The sequence below is a fragment of the Tasmannia lanceolata genome, unplaced genomic scaffold (genome assembly GCF_043159265.1).
Source record: "Tasmannia lanceolata isolate RefF3 unplaced genomic scaffold, GAP_Taslan_0.1 ptg000003l, whole genome shotgun sequence".
NCBI classification, from domain to species: domain Eukaryota; kingdom Viridiplantae; phylum Streptophyta; class Magnoliopsida; order Canellales; family Winteraceae; genus Tasmannia; species Tasmannia lanceolata.
The window spans coordinates 5,094,211-5,113,655 of NW_027518680.1; the positions used below are offsets into that span (position 1 = coordinate 5,094,211).

At 40.4% G+C, this 19,445-nt stretch overlaps 2 protein-coding genes across 2 annotated transcripts; one reads left to right on the plus strand and one right to left on the minus strand.

Moving 5' to 3' along the window:
• Nucleotides 1-3,817: 3,817 nt before the first annotated feature.
• CHX28 (cation/hydrogen exchanger 28) lies at nucleotides 3,818-10,094 on the plus strand. Its single transcript, XM_077357859.1, has 6 exons — nucleotides 3,818-4,652; nucleotides 4,768-5,125; nucleotides 5,812-6,497; nucleotides 7,061-7,645; nucleotides 8,524-8,858; nucleotides 9,410-10,094. The coding sequence occupies exons 1-6, from the start codon at nucleotides 4,554-4,556 to the stop codon at nucleotides 9,699-9,701; spliced, it is 2,355 nt and encodes a 784-aa protein (XP_077213974.1). The 5' UTR covers nucleotides 3,818-4,553; the 3' UTR covers nucleotides 9,702-10,094.
• A 213-nt stretch (nucleotides 10,095-10,307) lies between these two features.
• LOC143860402 (myosin-like protein) lies at nucleotides 10,308-17,150 on the minus strand. Its single transcript, XM_077371011.1, has 5 exons — nucleotides 16,544-17,150; nucleotides 16,087-16,395; nucleotides 15,734-15,901; nucleotides 12,862-13,071; nucleotides 10,308-11,055 (listed from the first exon to the last, which is right to left on the minus strand). The coding sequence occupies exons 1-5, from the start codon at nucleotides 16,976-16,978 to the stop codon at nucleotides 10,645-10,647; spliced, it is 1,533 nt and encodes a 510-aa protein (XP_077227126.1). The 5' UTR covers nucleotides 16,979-17,150; the 3' UTR covers nucleotides 10,308-10,644.
• Between the last annotated feature and the right edge of the window lie 2,295 nt (nucleotides 17,151-19,445).

The window sequence follows — 19,445 nt, forward strand, 5'->3', positions numbered from 1 at the left end:
ATCCTTCTCCTTTGAAATGGGTCAGCGACAGAGTTCATCTTTTCCCAAATCAAACCTGAAGATGTGTATTGTCTTCATCTAATCCATCCCCAAAAAAACCACCCATCTCAATCCAATCCCTAAATCGCCATTGAAAATTCCATGGCTGTTCTCTCTTTCAGGCACTCTTTCCCTACCCAGAAAAGTTCAATTCCCCACAAAAAACTCAATCCCAGGGTTCAGATTTCTGTCACTTGCCGACTCATAGACCCTAATGGGTCCTCAAATTCGAAGAAGGAGAAGAAGAAAGAGACTCATCAAGAGGAGAAGCCATGGACTTTGAGAATTTTTAGTGGGGTTGAAAAGTTAGGAAAGGGATTGAAGGATAGTCTAAGTCCTAAGAGAAAGGGAGACTGGAAGGACTTGATGTTGATGAGCCTTTCATTTGCAGTTTATGTCTACATATCTCAGAAGATTGTGTGTGCTTATTGTGCTTGGATGTCTATGCTCAGACACCCCTAGTGCCCTGTTATTTGGGGGAAGAATCTAAGATGGGTCTTGGGTATGATGTTTATTTCTTTGCATGTGTTTTCCCTAAAACTATAATTGGGATCCCCTGTTTTCTTTTCAAATAATTTTCTTGATGTATAGTTTTAAATTTTTGTTACTAATGTGAGTAAACCAACTAGTTAAAAATATTTGGATTCTATGATATTAAATGCAAAGGTAGCAATCGTGATGTTCTTTTATAATTTTAGTTATGATCCAGTGTTCTACAAATGCATAGGTAAAAGGGTCTTTCATGTTTCCATGCCATATTGCAAACCAGTATGTACAAACCAATTTGTAATATGGTTCACATTTTACAATAATAGGCCAAAACTAGCAAATTGCAACATGGTGTGAAAACTATACCAGTCCCATTTTCAATCTGACTTTCAAGTTCAATATTTCTAGCTCTCTCTCTTATATAAAATTACCTTCCACTTTGAGTATCTAGTTCTTCCCTCTCATGCATTTAGGGCATGTTAATGTTATGTGCCCGGGAGCCTGATCGAGTAATCCAAATGGCAGTCCTAGTTTCCTTATATGTTATCACGAGCTATTGTATGAGAGCTCAAAATTCTCCCCCTTGTTCTTACTCTTACCTATTATGATAGGATTCTTTAGGTACATATACTGTTTCTTTCAGGGAAACTAACCTCCAAAATAGAGCATTGATCAGATAAAACTTCACATACACACAACAATGACTAATAACACTGATATAGACCACCCACTTTACCTCATGTTTGACATCACTTGCCCTTACTTCTTAAAGACTAGGACTTCTACAACCTATTAACACGAGGTATTCACCAGTTACATGGACTCATTCAACATAAGCCCCCTTACCTGAACTACCTACAGAAGTTGAAATTATGGAAGAAAACCAGACACAGCTGTTTAGCAACCAAGAGAGGTAGAGAGGTGGGAGAGAAAGATTGGAGTAGGTGGTGAGTGAGGAGAGCATGGGTTGAGGCTTAAAAACAAAGAAAAAAATTCATGTTTAAAACAGGATTTTTTTTTTAATCTTTTTTTTCCCCAGCCCCATGGTATGCTAGCCCCATAGTATGCTCTCCTCACTCACCCCCTTCTCAAGTCTGCAGTAGTCCTCTCTACACCTGCTTCACCTTAGGTTACACAAACGTTTCATAAACTTTATTTTAATACTTGCCAAAAATGCCTTTATGTTTTGAGAAGGATTTGGATTACTTCCCCAAATACAACTAAAGAACTTGCAAAAGCATACTAAACTTAGCGATAGAAGCGAACCAACAAAGCCAACACCTAACGAATTGGGTTGGTATGTTGTGTTGATCGTCTAATGCCTTAGAGACGTTCATATTGGATCTTCGATGATTAACTTTGAAAAAACCATAGATTTGATTGCTTTTGAAATTAAACGGTAAAAGCATTCACCAAAAGCCATTGAAAGCACCGGCCTTGATCCTAGAACTGTGCAACCGCTTAAGGAACGACAGGGAACTCACTTCCTCTAGGTTTTCTCCTTGCTCCACGAACTTTGGTGTTGGGATCCGGCTTGAAATTCTCTTTAGAGTAGTCAGGAAGACATGTTTGTGTCAAGAAGCTTCATAACAACCCTCTCGATTCTATCTAATCATACATTAGTGACCATTTTTATGATAAAATTAGGGAAATTATAAATGCGCCCCTTTTCATCACATGGACACCCAACTGCAGTGTACGTAGCAATCAAATCCTTTGAGTCCTTCCGACGTGAAGTACAGCAGCCCCTCTGCAGTCATTGAGACACTGCTGCCGGGTGTCCCAAGTGATGAAAAGGGGCGCATTTATCATTTCCCTAAAATTATGCCCATATCTTTGATAAAATGACAAAAAATCCACTTTTTTGGTGGAGATGGCAATATAAGGAGGTATGTTTTTTTCTATTATAGAGCTGACAGGAAGACACGCCTTTTTTGTGATAGGTGAGCTGGGGTTCTGGCGGGGAACCGCTACTGGTTTATTAAAATGTGCAAGCTATTACAATCAAGCGTACAGAACACTAACCCTATCACAACAACAGGGATACAAACTAAGAGGACAAAGACAAAACCTATCCTTAAATTGTGGAAAGATTCATTTTCTCCAGAGTTGATTCCGGTGTCCATTTGGGGAGAACCAGAGGTCGACATGCATAGGTTTGATTATTGGCTTGCTGAACCTGTGTGCAGTCTTCTTTTGAAGAGAAAGAAACCTTTCTGAAGGGCATAAAGCTGAAAAACTCTCTTAAACAAGGTATTTAAATTTTGACAGAAATCCGACATTTCGTCCGAAATTTTGGATTTCGGTCAATCACCCAAACCGAAATGTTCCGAAACCGGAATCCCCGAAACGTAACAAATTTCATAAATTTCGAGCGAAATTTCAATAATATATTATTTTTTTATTTCCTTACAGAATTTCGGGAGAAAAATCTGACATTTCATTAGCTTCTACCGAATTTCCGACCAAAATTTTGGGATTTCGGCTGAAATTTCGGTTTCACCGAAATTATAGCCAAAACCGAAATTTAAAACCTTGCTCTTAGCTTCCATTTCTTTGAGAGATTATCTCGGAGGGCGAAGAAGTAGGGCCTTTTCCCTATAAAATAGCCTACAAGGATGTTTTCCCATTTAACTGCCAGCTTCATTTATCTCTGTTTCATCGAACTAGAGGGAGGCATGCCCTGTGGAGGAGCTTGCTAGCAACCTTCTTACATCCAATGGTATATAAATGGCCAACTTTTTATGACAAAAATGGCCCATTTCTTTGATCAAATGACAAAACGTAACGTACATAAGCATATTTTCATATGAGAGCTGCCAACAAGACTGGCATTTCGTTTGGAAAATAAAGACGAAATCCCATGTTGTGACACATGCCTAAGAAGACTAGGAAGTGAGATCCCAATCCAATCGACCAAATTATATATAAGAAGGGCTTCTAAGAACACACACGGGAGATTCCCAAATAGGACCTATTTCACACTTACCAGATTATATATGGGAATTTCTAGCGTCCATCGCAAAAGGCACTTCGCGGCCGGTCTGTCACATGTCAGACCAGCCACCTTGTGGATGAAGACAACAGCCCTAGCAAATCCCTATATATATTAAGGGCTCACATTTCCTTGTCCGTCGAACTAGATAAGTTATCTAGTCCGTTGACTAGAAATAGTGCGGGCCCACGCTGTTTGGGTGATGCAAACCATTCATCTCATGGGTGTTGACATAGATAGGGTGTGCCCAAAAACCATCTCCATAGGGTTAGGATGATCCTATGGACATGATTTTTTTGGCACACCCTATCTATGTTAGGGCCCATCAGATGAATGGTTTGCAACACCCAAGCAGCGTGGGCCCACTCAATTTTTGGTCGATGGACCAGATAAGAAACACTTTTCCGATCTATTAATTATAAGTTTTAAGGTAAAAAATTCCTATTTCTTTGATAAATGACTAACATAACCTATTTTGTTAGCTGTAGTTGTTTACTATCATGAAAAGACAAACAAAAGGGGTGAAAACAATGGGTGAGTTGTTCCCAATGGTTGTTAAAGACTTAAAGGCAATAAAAATCAACTGCATAGGTTTTCATTGTTAACCATAAACGAGGCTTGATGGGTAAAACGATTAGGGTAATCGGGCATTTTCTTTGGTTGTGTTTCTATGATGGCATCTTTGGTAATACTTCGAAATTGCTGACATTTTGTAAGCAAACCACAAAGTAGCAGTCAAACCATGCTCAATCCTCACAAAAACTACAAACCCGGTCCACCAGAAAAATAAGAAACAAAAGATCTCTCTCTCTCTCTCTCTCTCTCTCTCTCTCTCTCTCTCTCTCTGTTGTTGTGATTCAAAAGAAAGAGAAAATAAAACACAATCTCTGATCTTGGGATTACTAAAAAGAAGAAGAAAAAGAATACAAGGAGAGGAAGAGTGATTATTGAACGTGATGGCGATAAAATAAGTGAGAAATTCGACAAATGCGGGGAAGAATTGAATAAACACAAACACAGGCAACCATACATGATGGGCCTTGCCATTCTCGGCTTGTATTTTTCCGGTCGACTCCTCCATACTTTCCTAGCACTTTTAGGCCAGCCTCGCATGATCTCAGAAGCCCTTGTAAGTTATTTTTAATTCTGTCATAAAATCTCTATGGGTGCAACTCTATAATAAGATATATTTTGATATATGATGAGTTAATGACACTCCTCTCTTCCTCTTCCAATATTTGCAGATAGGATTGCTTATTGGTAACACACCATTGTTAGAAGCACTTGTGGGAAATCACGCTAACCAACTCTTAGAAGCCATATCAGAGTACACAATGGGGTGCTACATGTTTGTGTTAGGCCTCGAAATGGACCCCGAATCCATTCTACGCAGGCCAGGACGCGAAGCCATCATAGGATACACATCAACCATATCCACCATTGTCATCTCAATGGTCTGTACCGTATTACCCACAGCCAATTTCATACCTGAGATGCGTAGCCCCATAACCGCCATCTCCCTAGTCCTCGTCTTCGCCAACACCGCTTCGCCCCTCTTGACTCGCCTCATCACTGAGTTGAAAATGGGCAAGAGTGAAATCGGTAGTGTGAAACAACCATTTACTCCAAAAGCTTAAACTGTTAGGGCTATTGTTATTTATTCATTTATTTTTCAACACTCCCCCCACAAGCATTGATTTTTAATTAGGGGGGTTTTGAACACAGGGCATGCCGTGAGGCAGTAGCTCTGATACCATGTGAAACAACCAATTACTCCAAAAGCTTAGACCCAAATCGTTTAAGATTATGCCAACTGATTGTGAGTCCAAAACCAATTATTGAGCTCAACTTTACGTTTAACTTTGAGTGCAATAATTGGTAGGCCATCTTCGTTTAAGATTAAGCCAATAGATTGTGAGTCCAGAACCAATCATTTGGACCCGACTTTAAGTTTAATTTTGAGTCCAATAATTGGTTTTGGACTCGCAACCAGTTGGACTCAACTTTACATTTAATTTTGAGTCCAATAATCGGTTTTGGACTCACAATCGGTTGGAATAATCTCAAATGAACACGACCTTGGAGCTGGTGTTATTTAATCATTTATAACACTCTCCCACATGTGTGACCCTTTTTTTTGGGGGGGTTGGCCGTGGACTTAATATCAAGGAGTTGTTCGGTTTTGAACATGGCCGTAGGCAACTACTCTATACCATGTGAATCAACCAATTAATCCAAAAGCTTAAGTTGATAAATTTCGTGTTATTTAATCATTTATATTTCAACAGGTAGACTCGTAATTGGGGCGAGCATCCACAACGACATGACTTCAACCCTCCTCATGTGTACCTGGATCATCTTCACCAGTTCTACTGACTTCGTAACAGTCGACAAAAAAAAGAAACCAGTATTGAACATGGCCCGAGTTATATCAATTGTCATTGCACTTTTTCTCCAAACTGTCCTCATTCGTAAAGTGATGCCTCGGTTCTTCTTCTGGGTCAACAATGAGAACCCAGAAGGGAAGCACATGAAAGGAACACACCTCGTTCTTACATTCACTACTGTGTTTTTCATTTGGGCGATTGGGATCATTCCAGGGTACCGTGGGACATTGAACGCGTTTATTGTAGGATTGGCCTTGCCAAGGGAAGGGAGGCTGTCAAGGCAGTTGGTTAGCAAGATTAACTTTGTTTTGAGAATACTTTTACTCCCAATTTTTTTCGTCTTCGTTGGCCGTCGAGTGCAGATGAAAATGTGGCAGAAGATTGAGAAAAATGAAGAGGGGTCTGGGGGAGTATCGTCGTGGCAGAAGCTACTGAGCTTCATCGTGATGGGGACCGTCGGAAAAGTCATAGGAATCGCCATTGTCACTTGTCGGATGGGGTTTAAGTTGCCAGAGGGATTGGGGATGGGTTTGCTCATGAACTTGAAGGGGCATTACCACATTTTATGTGCCTTAGATGGGTTGCAAGTAAGCATACATGATTGTGAAACAAACCAATTACTCCAGAAGCTTAAGCTGTTAGAGTTGGTGTCATTTGATCATTTACACTTTTTAAGTGTATGAAACAAACATTGGAAAACTCGAACCAAGTGATGGAACCATGTATGTAGCCTAGTTAAAGACTATGCTTTGAACACTTGGATTGTCGGAATCAGGCACTAGAATCGGAATCGGAATCTGATTATAAATTTGTCCAATTCCGGCATTTGGTTCAAAAAAAAGAACTGAATCAAGAGGGCAAAATTGATATCGGGCTGGAAATTGAGAGGAATGCCAGAATTTGTCTCCCACCCAAAGAGATGGATTCTGATTCCGCCCCAGTTGAAATAGGATATTTTTAAATTAAATTTTGGCTACTGATATTTGCACTAGCATGTTTTAGTAATTGCACAAAGTTAGCTTGTCTTTTCTAATTTCTGATTCCGGCAATCCAAACACACAATGGCCGAACTGGTCGAAAAGTGATTTATGAAAAAGTTTTCTTTCATCTTTTACTAAGCTATGTAGACTTTCCTTTGGCTTCATTGCAGAATGAGACGATAACTGAGCACACCTTCCTGGTGATTTTACTACATATCCTTCTCTCTGTGGTAAACACCCCTCTGGTGGTAGCGATGATCGTGCGGCGAGCAAAGAACAGAGCTTTAGACGGAGAGATGGCACTCCAATGGCACAACCCCTCGAAAGATCTCCGAATTGTGGTGTGTCTCTATGGCCCCCACAATTTGCCCACGGCCATCAACCTCATTGAGGCCACCCGAGGCGGGACCCACTCGGCCCCACTCACCGTCTATGCTATGGACATGATCGAGCTCACTGGAAGCTCCACACTAACATATAGGGAGGGCATTGAAGGTGTTACAGTGAACGATGAGGCGATAACAGGGATGAGGGATCAAATGACGTCTGTGTTAGAGGAGTATGTGCAGGAGAGTGGGGAGGGGGTGACGATCCGACGGCTGCTAGCACTCTCATCCTACGAGAACATGCACGCAGATGTGTTCAATGGGGCACGGGATGTGATGGCTGTGTTCATCATCTTGCCCTTCCACCGGAGACTGATGGTTGATGGCACAATGGAGGACCACTCGGCGTTGAGGGATGTGAACAAAAGGGTATGAATTTCTTCCACCTTCTCTCTGAAGGTTCTTTCTCGAGGACCTTAGCTCTTGAATCTGATATATAGTGTACCACATCTTGGAGGGTCAAGTAATTAAGCCTAAGCCTACTGTATGGTTAAGCTAAGAGGAATAGATCAATCTCCCTCCTATTATGAGTCATATCTAATTGCTAGAAGAAGAGCCCTGTCTGAACCGCGCTAACACCAGGGTTCGATAAAGTTCAGGTGTGCTAGTTCCCTTATGAATTGAGTTCCCTCCCACTCGTTACTCTGACTAATTCGGGGCCTTGACTAGCATTGTACAAGTGCTTAAGGCTCCTTCGGGCCAACATCATTGCCAAAACTCATATATAAGGCGAGGCTTGGAAGTAAACTACCTGTGGCCGTCAAAGAAGTACCTCGAGACGCCGAAGCCACTACTTTGATTCCTTCCTTCTTTGCAATTATAAACTCCACAGAACTTTCTCGATTCCAATGCAACATCCCTAGTAAAAAAAAGGAAAAACTGAACTCACAACCTAATAAGAGAATTGATATCCACTCTAAATACTAGCACTCCACTCTTTGTACTTTATTATTAAGGTTTTAAAAGCTTTTAATTTTCTCAAAGTATTCCCACCAGCCAACTAGAAAAAGGGAGTGTTGACATCACATCTCATAGTAAAAAGGAAAAACTGAACTCAAACACATGTACTTAACCATCTGCATTTTTTAGGAGAAAAAGTATTATGTATACTAGATATATGTGGTCCAAATGGAAAATTTGTGGAACAATTCCTAAACATTTGCTGAATTTCCATGAAATTGTACTGAATTCTGACTGTTTTCACTCTTACTATTGTGCTCATTTTCTTTGATGGATGCTGAACATAGGTGCTTCAAAGTGCCCCCTGCTCGGTGGGAATTCTAGTGGACCGCGGCCTTGGTGGGACCAACCTGATGTCGGCCGCCTACGCATCGCACCAAGTGGCCGTCATATTCATTGGTGGGTGCGATGACTGCGAAGCCATGGCCTACGCAAGCCGCATGGCCTACCACCCTGGAGTCAAACTCACAGCCATCAGATTAATGCAAGATCCCGACACTGAATTTAGTACAGACGGGGGCAGTGCCAGAATCATGGAAAAGGAGACGGACCTCGATGATCAGTTCTTGGCCGAGTTCAATGATAGACACGTAAAAAATGGGCCAGTTGCCTATTTCGAAAGGTATTGTGAAACAACCAATTACTCCAAAAGCTTAAGTTGTAAGAGTTGGTGTTATTTAATCATTTATACTTCAACACTCCCACTCACGCGCGGCCCCTCTGTTTTTGGGCTGGTGTTAAGAACCTAAATCGGTTCGTAATGGATTTGATCTTCTTAGAGGGAAGATCAGCCCCTTGATCCACTTCGAGGGAAGGATCAATCCTCCTTTTTATACAAAGACATGATTTCTCAAACAAGTTTCTTCATTAAATTAAAAAGACTAGCTACATATTATTTATAGAGGGAAAAACACACTTACCATTTCATCTAAAACTTTTAACAGACCAATCTTAGATAGCCTCTATCTCTAATATTCCTATCCATACCAAACAACGAGAGAGAAAGTGCACGAAATATAAACTAATTTATTCTACTAGGTGGGACCCATTTATGCACATAACAGCTTGTGAGTTTTGAACCCAGGACCTGCCGATACAATTTGAAAGAACCAATTACTCCAAAAGCTTAAGCTGTAAAGAGTTGGTGTTATTTAATCATTTATATTTCAACAGGTATGTGGCCAATGGGCCAGAGACGGTGGCCACTCTAAACAAATTGGAGGAGCATTACTCACTCTTTATAGTAGGTCTTGCGGGGCGAGGGAGTTCAGTATTGACGACGGGAATGGATGAATGGCAAGAGTTTCCGGAACTGGGTCCCCTTGGTGACATACTTGCGGGTTCAGATTTTTCAGTTAAAGCCTCTGCCTTGATCATCCAACAACACAATAATGAAAAACACCGGGAGAAGTATGGCGACAACCTTGAAGAATTCTCAGTCTACAGCCATCGCTCTGTAAATTGACCAAGCTAAGAGTTCTTTGGGAGATGTTTAAGATGATGGGAAGAAACACTCTCGGGGCACAGTCAAACTGAATCAAGTCAAGTGACTAGGCCTACCAGCGGCTTTATGGTTTATCTAACGGCATTTTACTGTCATCTACAGTAAGCTTGTCATGTTGGCCAAATTGTTGTTCTTATGTGGTAAAGAGGTGCTGTAAAGTTCACACTCTCTGCTCCCAATGCCCATCTACAGCCCCATTCTTGCTATAGATGCTTTGTATTTTTGTTGGTGACTGATTTATGACCAAGGTAGTAGTTTCTATATACTTCTTTACAATGTTATTGGCCATTTATATTCTTTGGGGAGCAACATTTTTGGGTTATGTAAAAAAATATAGTTTTTGAGTTTTGAGTAGATGGAGAGAAGGATTTGTAACTTAATCTCAGTCTGAAAATTTTCTCCTCTAAGGATGCACACATGCTGCAGCACCACATTTACTTTCTTCTTCCTATACTGTGTCATCACATTTATTTTCTTCTTCCAATACTGTGTCATGGGTCAAAGAAAATAATGTCGGCCTGTGGAGAGTCATCAATCTACTGGATGAGATAATGATATTTGTAGGTGTAAGAAAAAACAAACATCTTATAGATCGAATAGAGAAGCTTACATACATATAACAATAATAAGATCAGCGGAACAATTGCAAGCATGTGAAGAACTCAATAGCACTGAAACCAAAGAGAGAAAACTTACATACATTCAAAGATCATGTATCATTGAGAATTTGAAGCTCACATGCCTGTGTACCCTCTGCATTACATCCTTCTTTGGATTGCAGTGTTTAAATCATGTCTTACGAGTCAGTTTTACCCTCTCACTTTTTTCACCTCATATCCTTGTCTTCCAAAGGATACAATGGTTTCCATGTTTCTCTCCCACATCTTCACTTCACATTGACACTTCAAAGGATCTCCAATGTGGAAAGGTCAGGAGAATACAAAGGGGGTACTGCTCTGCTCTGCCTAATTAATGGGGAGGAAGAATTCCCTATATCTTGGAAAGGAGTTCGCTTTGGAATGTCTGAGCATACTCGCCTCTTCTCATCCTTGTCTTCACTCCGCTTGCGGTTTTGAGGGTTCTCCTTCAAGCGACAGATCAAAACGCGTTTCTCTTTCTCCTTTTCAAATGATCTCTGTAACCTTTTGATTCTCACAAGTTCCAGGTTCTGAATATCTCGCAGTGCTTTGGGAGAGGCTTGGTTGGATGGTTCTGTCCTTAATTTTTCAAGCTCACTCTGTAGCTTGGACATCTGTTTCTGCAATTCAGTAACCTTCTTCTCAGAGGACTCAGCTCTCTGTCTCCACTCTTGCATCTGAAACACACCATATTGATAGTTGAGCGATGATAGAGTCAAAGAGGCATATGCAATTTACATTACTCAGTGGAATACAAATTGGAAATTCTGGAGATAAAATATCCCCTTCTCCTAGCACCTCTGGCAGGGGATTATCAAGAAGAGCTTTGGTTTATTGTGGGGTTTTCAGATATCTATCACAAGAGTGTTGCAAAGCTGGAGTGGCGGCCCGCCGTTCAGAGAACGAAGCTATGCAATAGTATGGTACATATGGAAAGAGAGAAAATCGCATTTTTAAAGGGGGGGAAAAGAATAGCTGGAGTAAAATCATCAATGACATCAACGTCGATCTAATTCTATGGGCTAAAAAAAGGAAAGAAGGGATCCAATTACAGTGTAGGAGACATTCTCAAAGAATGGTACGTGGTTGTGACAGAAAAGAAAGCAGTGCAAAATTCCTCCCAATTGGGAGTCCCTCTCCGGTAGGTTGGCTAAAACTGAACTTCGATGGCAGCTCTAAAGGATCAGTAGGGCTGGTATAGGAGTTATTCGAGATTCAAAACGGCTATTGTCGTATTTTGGTTTGGCGGGAGTATTATGCAAACGAGGCAGAAACAAAAGCCCTTTAGTGGGGCTTAAGATGATACGCACAGCCCCGGCTTGGACAATTGATTATAGGAGACTCTACAAACACCATATCCCAGGCAGCCAACAAGTCTATAGGTCCTTGGAAGATCACCAACATCATAACAAAAAATAAAGGATATTGTATAAATCATTAAATCTCAATTCCATCATTAGAGGGTCAGCAAATGCGGCTGCGGACAAGTTGGCTAAAGAAGGGATAGAAAAAGAGGATGTTGACATTATCATCTGACAAATGGGGACAGGAGGGGGGATGGAGCTGCAGCAAATTAGAAGATGTTAATACTGATTCAAAATCATTCAGAATAAGGGATGCAGGTGGGATCAGCTCAGGCGAAAATACAGAATTTCAGATCAGAAGAGCAGGAAATGGGAGTGTAAAAGAGGGTTCATGATCGGGGCTGTTGCATGCTGTCCTAGCAGCATTTCTTGGATTTTAAGTAAGAAAACCAGGTTTTAGAAATCTCATGATGGGGGAGAGGTTTCTAAAAGCTGATTTTCTCACTTAAAATCCAAGAAATGCTGCCAGGACAGCATGCAGCAGCCTGATCATGGACCATCTTTTACACTGTTTTCAAACTAAAAATCTGGATTCTAAAATCCGCGTATCCAAACGGCCCCTTAGACTTTTTGGAGAGGGAAAATACTAATAGGAAGAGTCGGACAGCAGTTCCAGCGGAAGACATTTGAAGACCAGAAATAAACTTTTTAACAAAGTTGGAATGTGGGTTTACAACAGGCAGAAGTTCATCAATTGGGATGATTAGTGTCGATCAAACTGGAACACAGACAATTACAAAAATCTTTGAACATTTAAAAAAAAATCTTGAAAAAATCCTGAATTTTTTTAATGTCCATTGTTAAATTTTAAAAATTCCCAAATCATTCAAAATTCTTTTATATGAGTTAAATGTGATATTTCAGAATTAAACACGAATTTCATGAATAATGTCAATTTCTCAAATATTATATGTAAATCATGTGAGAAACTCAAGATTATTTAAACATTGGAAAGCAAATGAGCCCTTCTGAATTCTTTCCACTCTCCAAACAATTTCAGAAATTTGCCTATCCGAATTTTGTAACTGTGTTTCCTGATACGGAAATAGAATGGCAGGAGCTGCAGTACTCAAACCAAAGTGTGTGTCTGTGTATGAGAGAGGGAGGGAGATAGCTTACATTGATTTGGATGGTTTGGAGCCTGTCATCAGAGTCAAGGGCTCGACCTTCCCAGAAATCTCTGGAAGCCTGCAATTCCTCCATCTCCTCTCTAACCTGAAGGAGCATTTCCTGCATCTGAGACCATTGCTCCGTCTCAGCTCGTACCTGATCCACAATCTTCCTCACAATCGACTTACACCTCCCTGAACACGCCTCATTCTCTCCCCCCTGCAAATTAAATGAAAAGAATTACACCCATTACCTCCACAGTTTTGTAAACACAAAACAAAGCAAAAACCTGCACTTATATAAATTACGGTTACCAAAAAGAAAGACGCAATGGGCAAGACTAGTCCCAGAAGATCAAACGAACACCATCACCATATTCATTCCATGCTTCTTAAAGGATTACGGAGGATTAATGATCAGATCCGATAAATCTTGACCATCCATCTAACAGGCCTAACACGCCGGACTGAGCCATATCGCAAAAATTACACTAATTAGACGTCGAAACCGATGATCTTGGACACCATTCAATGGATAAAAAACCATGGACCATGCTAAAAGCAAAAAAAAAAAAAAAAATGCATTATTTACATGATCTTATCCATCAGATCACCTGCAATTCTGCAAACAAATAATTAAAATAGATTTGATACCCTTCTCTGTTGACACAGGGAGCGTGGAGCGGCAACACAAGATGGAGATAAACACAGGCATCAACTAAAATAATCTCATGGGGGTTTGAAAACCCATGCCACGGGTTGGAGAAAAACTCCAATATAAAATGTGAAAAGAGCGAAGCTCCTTCACGCAAGTGAAAGAGCCAATGCTCTCTTCACAAGTGATGCCCAAAAATAAACTTTATTCAATCTCCCCTTTCTTTCCTCATGCCATTACATAATATAGAGTCAAAACTCAAGAATAGCAACCCTAAATACTTTCCTAACCATTATTCTCAATCTTCTACCTAAAGCAACATAAATTAAAATGTAGAAACATGACAAACATTCCTAAAATAGTAATCCCGTACTCTACCTATACCATATCCGTAAAATGCCTATAACTTAGCCAAATCAAGTCCAAATCGCGTAATCTTGAGCGGTAATCGAAAAACCTTTCTAAAAACACCAAAATCGTGCCAAAGGAACAAGATTTGATGCCCTAAAAAAATACTACAAATAAAATGACGAAAATAGAAAATAAAAAATAAAAGACTTGTTCAACGCCATGCGTTCTACATCATCTGTTATGTCTTATGACCATTGTTTTTTAAGACTCTAAACGAGAACTCAGGCAGCGCAAAGTATATTAGAGTGGGTCAAGAATAAAAAAAAGGTCTATCTCCATTAACCCAGGCAAGTGGACCGAGTTTTTATTGTCTTGGTTGGGTAAAACTCGGCTATAGTGAAAAAAGGGGGGTCAATTCGGGGTGTTTTTATGTGCAAGTATCAAAACATCGTAGTGCCAATATATTAGTGCCAATACGAGGTACACGGTAGTATGTACCTCGTATCCTTTATGTTCCTGCCAAGTAAGATGTACACTGTCCTTCCAAGTAAGATGTACAGTTGGGGCTCTAATAATTAATGCTCCATAAATTTATAAAGGAAATGATATTCTCCCTCCCTCCCCAACGGTTTCTATGAGAATTGTTCACCCCCTTTAAAGTTTTCCTTTGCCTTTAAAACTTATCGACTAACTTTTAGGGGGGACGAGCTGCGAAATGGCTTTCCGTGAAATTGTCTAACAAGTCCCTTCAAATAATTAATACAAAAATTCAGTGATATCAGATATAAGAGAGAACTTTCTTAGAAAATTCCGTTCAAAGTATACATAGGTAAACAATAGTGTTGTTCAAAGTACATACTCTATGTAGGTATATACGACAGGGCGGAGAGCCTCATAGAGAGTGGGGGTGGCCACGGCCCCCCAATGACTTGCAAAAACCCTTTTATCACGGGAACAAAAGAAGGTTTTACCGGCGTTCACAAACGCCGCTAAAAGGCACAACTACATTTACTGGCGTTCAAGAACACCAGTAATAGTAAGCGCCCCCCCCCCCCCCCCCCCCCAATGCAAGAAAAGTGTAAATTAGTGCCCCCGCAACAAACACCCCCTCCCCCCCCCCCCCCCCCCCCAAAAAAAAAAAAAAAAAAAAAACCCAAAACCCACCACCACCACACACACACACACCAAGTGTAAATAGAAAACGTTCTTCAGTCTCTGTGAGACTCATGCTTGCCAAAGATAGTATGAGGTTGTCGTATTTTCTTCTTGCCAACCAAACAGGTATAAAACCTTGTGCACCAGAAGCGTAGGCCGTGCAAGGACCAAGAGTTCGACAAAGAATGTGCTCCGTGACTAAGGGTAAGGGATGGGACCTGTAACTAAGGGTAAGGGGCACGCGTGAGGGTGATAATTAATACTTTCTAATTTTTTATATAAAATGCAACCACAAACACTTGTCTAATAATTAATACTTTCTAATACTTAAAATAAAATGCGACCACCAACCATATTGGGGATTTGCGAGGGACTTTCACAGAAAGGCATTTCGCAGCTGACTGTTTCATGAGAGAGCAGCCACGGCAGATGAATTAAATGAATGAGACAAAATCTGTTGCAAAGTTAGCCTATGTCACTGTTCTATCATCATGCAACAACCAGCCGCAAAATGCCTTTTTGATAAAGTCCCTAGCAAATCCCACAATATTAATTATTAGAGCTCCAATTGTATCAGCCAATGAAGAAATAAAGACAGGGCAAGTGTGTACCTACCAAAAGAAAGGAGTATAAATATAAATTGGTGTACCTACTTAAAGGAAGGAGTATAAATAAAAATTCCTTATTTATTGTTCTGTACTTTTATCTATACTTTGTTCACCTTGCATGTGGGCCGGATTTCTGTTTCAGGCAATTCGATTCTCCTGGAAGTGGAAGCAGAGCTGGCAGTAGAGCTGCTGCTTGTAACAGATAGCATGCATCCGTACTCCTCCATCCTCTCCATCATCCCCTTCGTCAAACCCTCCATCTTCCTCCTAATAATCTCAACCTTCACAAAAAAATTAAAAAAAATAAAATAAAATCAAAGAGTCGAAATCTAATTACAGAGAAAAGAATAGAACACAAGAAATGGAAAGATTTTGCGAAAAGAAAATAGAGGGAAAAAAAAAATGAAATCTCGATTGAGAACTGGAAAATGAGAAAATGTATGAATGATTCGGATCATATTCTTACATCAGAGAATCGGATCATCCGATCCGAAACGAGATGTTTCTCAAAACTGCTACTCCTATCGATTCTCAAACTTGCCTCAGCCATTTCTCGAATCTCCTGTACGCATTTCCTCTCCTCCCAAATCGATCCGAGTTTCTCAAGCTGACGACGGAAAATCTCCGCCTGCTTATCAAAATTACTACATTTTCGGTGCTCGATATCTCTAAGTCCCGATCTTCTCTGCAACTCCTCGATTTTCTCTTCCAGATGCTCGATCTCTTCCTCCAGCAGAATCCCTGCGTTTTTTTCTTCGCAGATCTTCCTCCTCCCCTAAAATCAGCAAAACATTGAAAAATCATTGAGAAAATCGATAATATTTGTTAGAATGTAACAGATCTTCTAAGATCTGATCATCACATCTCTGATTTTATCAGCAGCCGGAAACGTAAAAAAAAAGCCGAAAAAAGCCAATACCAACCGAAATTAGGGTTTCTACAGCGGATTTTAAGGCTTTTTCCATATGTTTCCGATTCTGTTCCAATTTCTTCAACGCAACATCTCTTTCCATCCTTAAAAAATTACACTCTGCTCGAAGAATCTCCGCCTGGATCTTCCACTTCTCTTCGAGTTCTACACCGATCTCATGATTCTCTCCACCGTCTACGCGTTGTCTCCTCTCGCAAGTGCCAGAGTTGAAGAAAACGACCGGAACCGTGCGAGAAAATGCTCTTTCCTGATCAAAAAGCGCCTCGAGCTTCCCTCTGTGATTACGTTCGTTTTCCGTTTCCTTGACGGAAAGTGGTTTTCCGGCTAAAATTTTGGTTGTTTTAGAGCGTCTGGTTCTTATGGGAAGGTGGAGGATTCTAGGTGTTTGAGGTGGAGGTGGATGCCATTTCTGTTTCCTTATCGACATTTTTTACCTCTTTCTTCTTTGAAAGCTCTGGTTTTTTTTTAAATTCAGTGTGAGGTGGTGGTTTTCAGAGTGGTTTTTTGAAGGGGTTTTGAGAAGAACGCCCGTTTTTATCTCAACGGATGTGAGAAGGGGAAAAGGAGAGGCATTTGTGTAGTCGGGCGTGCTTCCTCGTTTTCTGTAAAAGGTTATTTAAAGGGCGTGTTTTCCTCTCATTGTTTCTGCTTTTTAAAACATGGTTTATTGGAAATTAAAAGGACTAAAATAGCCCTAACATTTATTAAATTGGCTAATACAAGGAAGAAAATTTCAATGCTTTCATGTTCTGATGTTCACATAGACACAAGAAAGTAATCGAAGGATAAGTAGGTCATTTTAAGAAACTGGAGGGTATGTCATTTCAGGGAACGAAAAAGTTCATAATCACACCATGTGACGTGGCGTCACATATCTTAGTAAATGGCACGTGGCTACAAGCTTTGGAAACTAGAATGACAAAAACAGCCCTAATACTTTCTTCAAATGACTAAAAACATCACTAGTAAAATCGGGTCCCACACAGATTGATCTGAACCATCCGTTTTTTATGCATTGGTTTATATCACTGATCTCCCAAATATCATGCCAATCTTGTAACCCTGAAATCTAATAATGTGTCCTCATTGTCGTTGAATATATGGTCTAAGAAGCCCTTATTATAGACCCGAAAAAGTACTGTACGGACCACATCATAGGATGATCCAAACCGTCCATGTGATAGAATACGACATAAACAGGTTGTTCCCCAAAAATCATCTCCATAGGATGATCTTAGCCCTCCGATCTATTGAGGTTTCCATAATATGTAGTTCATTAAAGATCGGACGGTTGGGATCATCCTATGGTAATGATTTTTTTTTCCCACCATAATCCGGTCAACCAAACATGGGATTTTTATTTTACCAGGATACTTCTAGGACTCTTTTTTTCCCCACCTATCTCCCAGGGTATTTTTTTTCTCCCACATAACTCCCAGGAACAAAAAGAAAAAAAACCCGGCAACCAAACACAGCATAAGGGATTACACCATATAAAAACTCCCAATTCGAACGAAAAATAGACACTATTGGCACGGACGGTTCAGATCAATGTGAGATGGGACCCACTATGCCGTAGTGGGCCTGCCATTAAAAAGAGGTGGCGAGGTGACTTCAAATCATTCCTTAACTAATCCAAAAGGGACAATAATGACCCCAATCGCTTACAAGAAAATCTGGAAAACGGGACCCATTAATATCTGACATTGTGCCACCTGTCTTAATAAATGTGGTGTAGAATGGCCGTTCGGAACCTCGTGAGTCGTGTTAATCTAGTTGAAATCAACATGAATTGTGGCAGACTTTAACGTCAAAAGGGGTGCGAATTATCCTACATGGGGTGCGAATTTATCATAGCCCATTTTGTTTTTTTGAAGGGCTTCTTTAATGACCTCCGTGCCGTTGAGGTTGTTTGTTCGAAATGGTACTGACTTCCTTTTTGTTAATTCCACCCATATCATTACTTTTTTGGCATTCTCATTGGTTTCTCCAATTATGATATTTGTTCCGGTCTCATTTATTTATCTCGTTTGCCAATAAATGACAGTAAAAGCCCGTCGCTTTGCGCGCCTCTTCACGTACCCCTCGCGAAAGAGATGCCTTTCGATAACCGACGAACAGGTAGGAATTACTGACAGATGTCCGTTCCGGTCAGGCTCTACGGTAGATATGATCCAACGATCAGGATCCTCTACAGCTCTGACCTATTGATCGTGAATGGTGGTCAGATTCTCCATCTTTAAAAGAAAAAAAAGGGTCCATTTGATTAGACTCTCCACCAGGTTGATGGGATTGTTGTAGTTGCAAGTGGAGCCCACCAATTTCAAAAGTACTTAAGGAGGATGAAAGGGAAAAGTAAGGAATGCGGGTTACAATTGCCAAAAATTACGGATTTAGGATACGTTTTAAATTAATCATCAAACACGGGTGATTCTTCCAAAACGGGTCGAAAAAAAACCCCTATACCCTTTTGACATCAACATAAATCTCCTTGCAGCTTCTTTTTTTTATTATAGAAAATCTCCCTGTATTTAGTGCCCATTAAATCGGCGCACTTTACAAGGCTTATATTGGTTCGTCTAAATGTGCATTTGAGCCGACAGAACCTTAGGTTCGTTTTTATCTTGTCGTCGGAAATAACCAGAAATGGATGGATGCTTTACGCGTGTTAAAAAATTTTCTGGAAGGACGGTGCTTCCATACACAACTGGTTTTGTTTGGATTTGAAATTTTCCTTTGAACCCAAAATCTCTTTGGTTCGTTTAAATCTTGGGTGTCGCCAATATGCATAGACGATCGGATCCACGACACGTGGACATCAATATGGAACGGTGGCGTCTTCTAGTAATACCGACTTCTCTCTGTATGAGATTCCGCCGGCGTACCCATTATTC

Excerpts from the sequence above, each read along its gene's own strand:
- CHX28 (XM_077357859.1), top strand. The coding sequence starts at position 4,554 with ATGATGGGCCTTGCCATTCTCGGCTTGTATTTTTCCGGTCGACTCCTC. Across the intron at positions 5,126-5,811 it reads AATGGGCAAGAGTGAAATCG|GTAGACTCGTAATTGGGGCG; the intron begins GTAGTGTGAAAC and ends ATATTTCAACAG. Across the intron at positions 8,859-9,409 it reads CCAGTTGCCTATTTCGAAAG|GTATGTGGCCAATGGGCCAG; the intron begins GTATTGTGAAAC and ends ATATTTCAACAG.
- LOC143860402 (XM_077371011.1), bottom strand. The coding sequence starts at position 16,978 with ATGTCGATAAGGAAACAGAAATGGCATCCACCTCCACCTCAAACACCT. Across the intron at positions 15,902-16,086 it reads GGATGATCCGATTCTCTGAT|GTTGAGATTATTAGGAGGAA; the intron begins GTAAGAATATGA and ends TTTTTTGTGAAG. Across the intron at positions 13,072-15,733 it reads AAATCCGGCCCACATGCAAG|GGGGGAGAGAATGAGGCGTG; the intron begins GTGAACAAAGTA and ends TTTAATTTGCAG.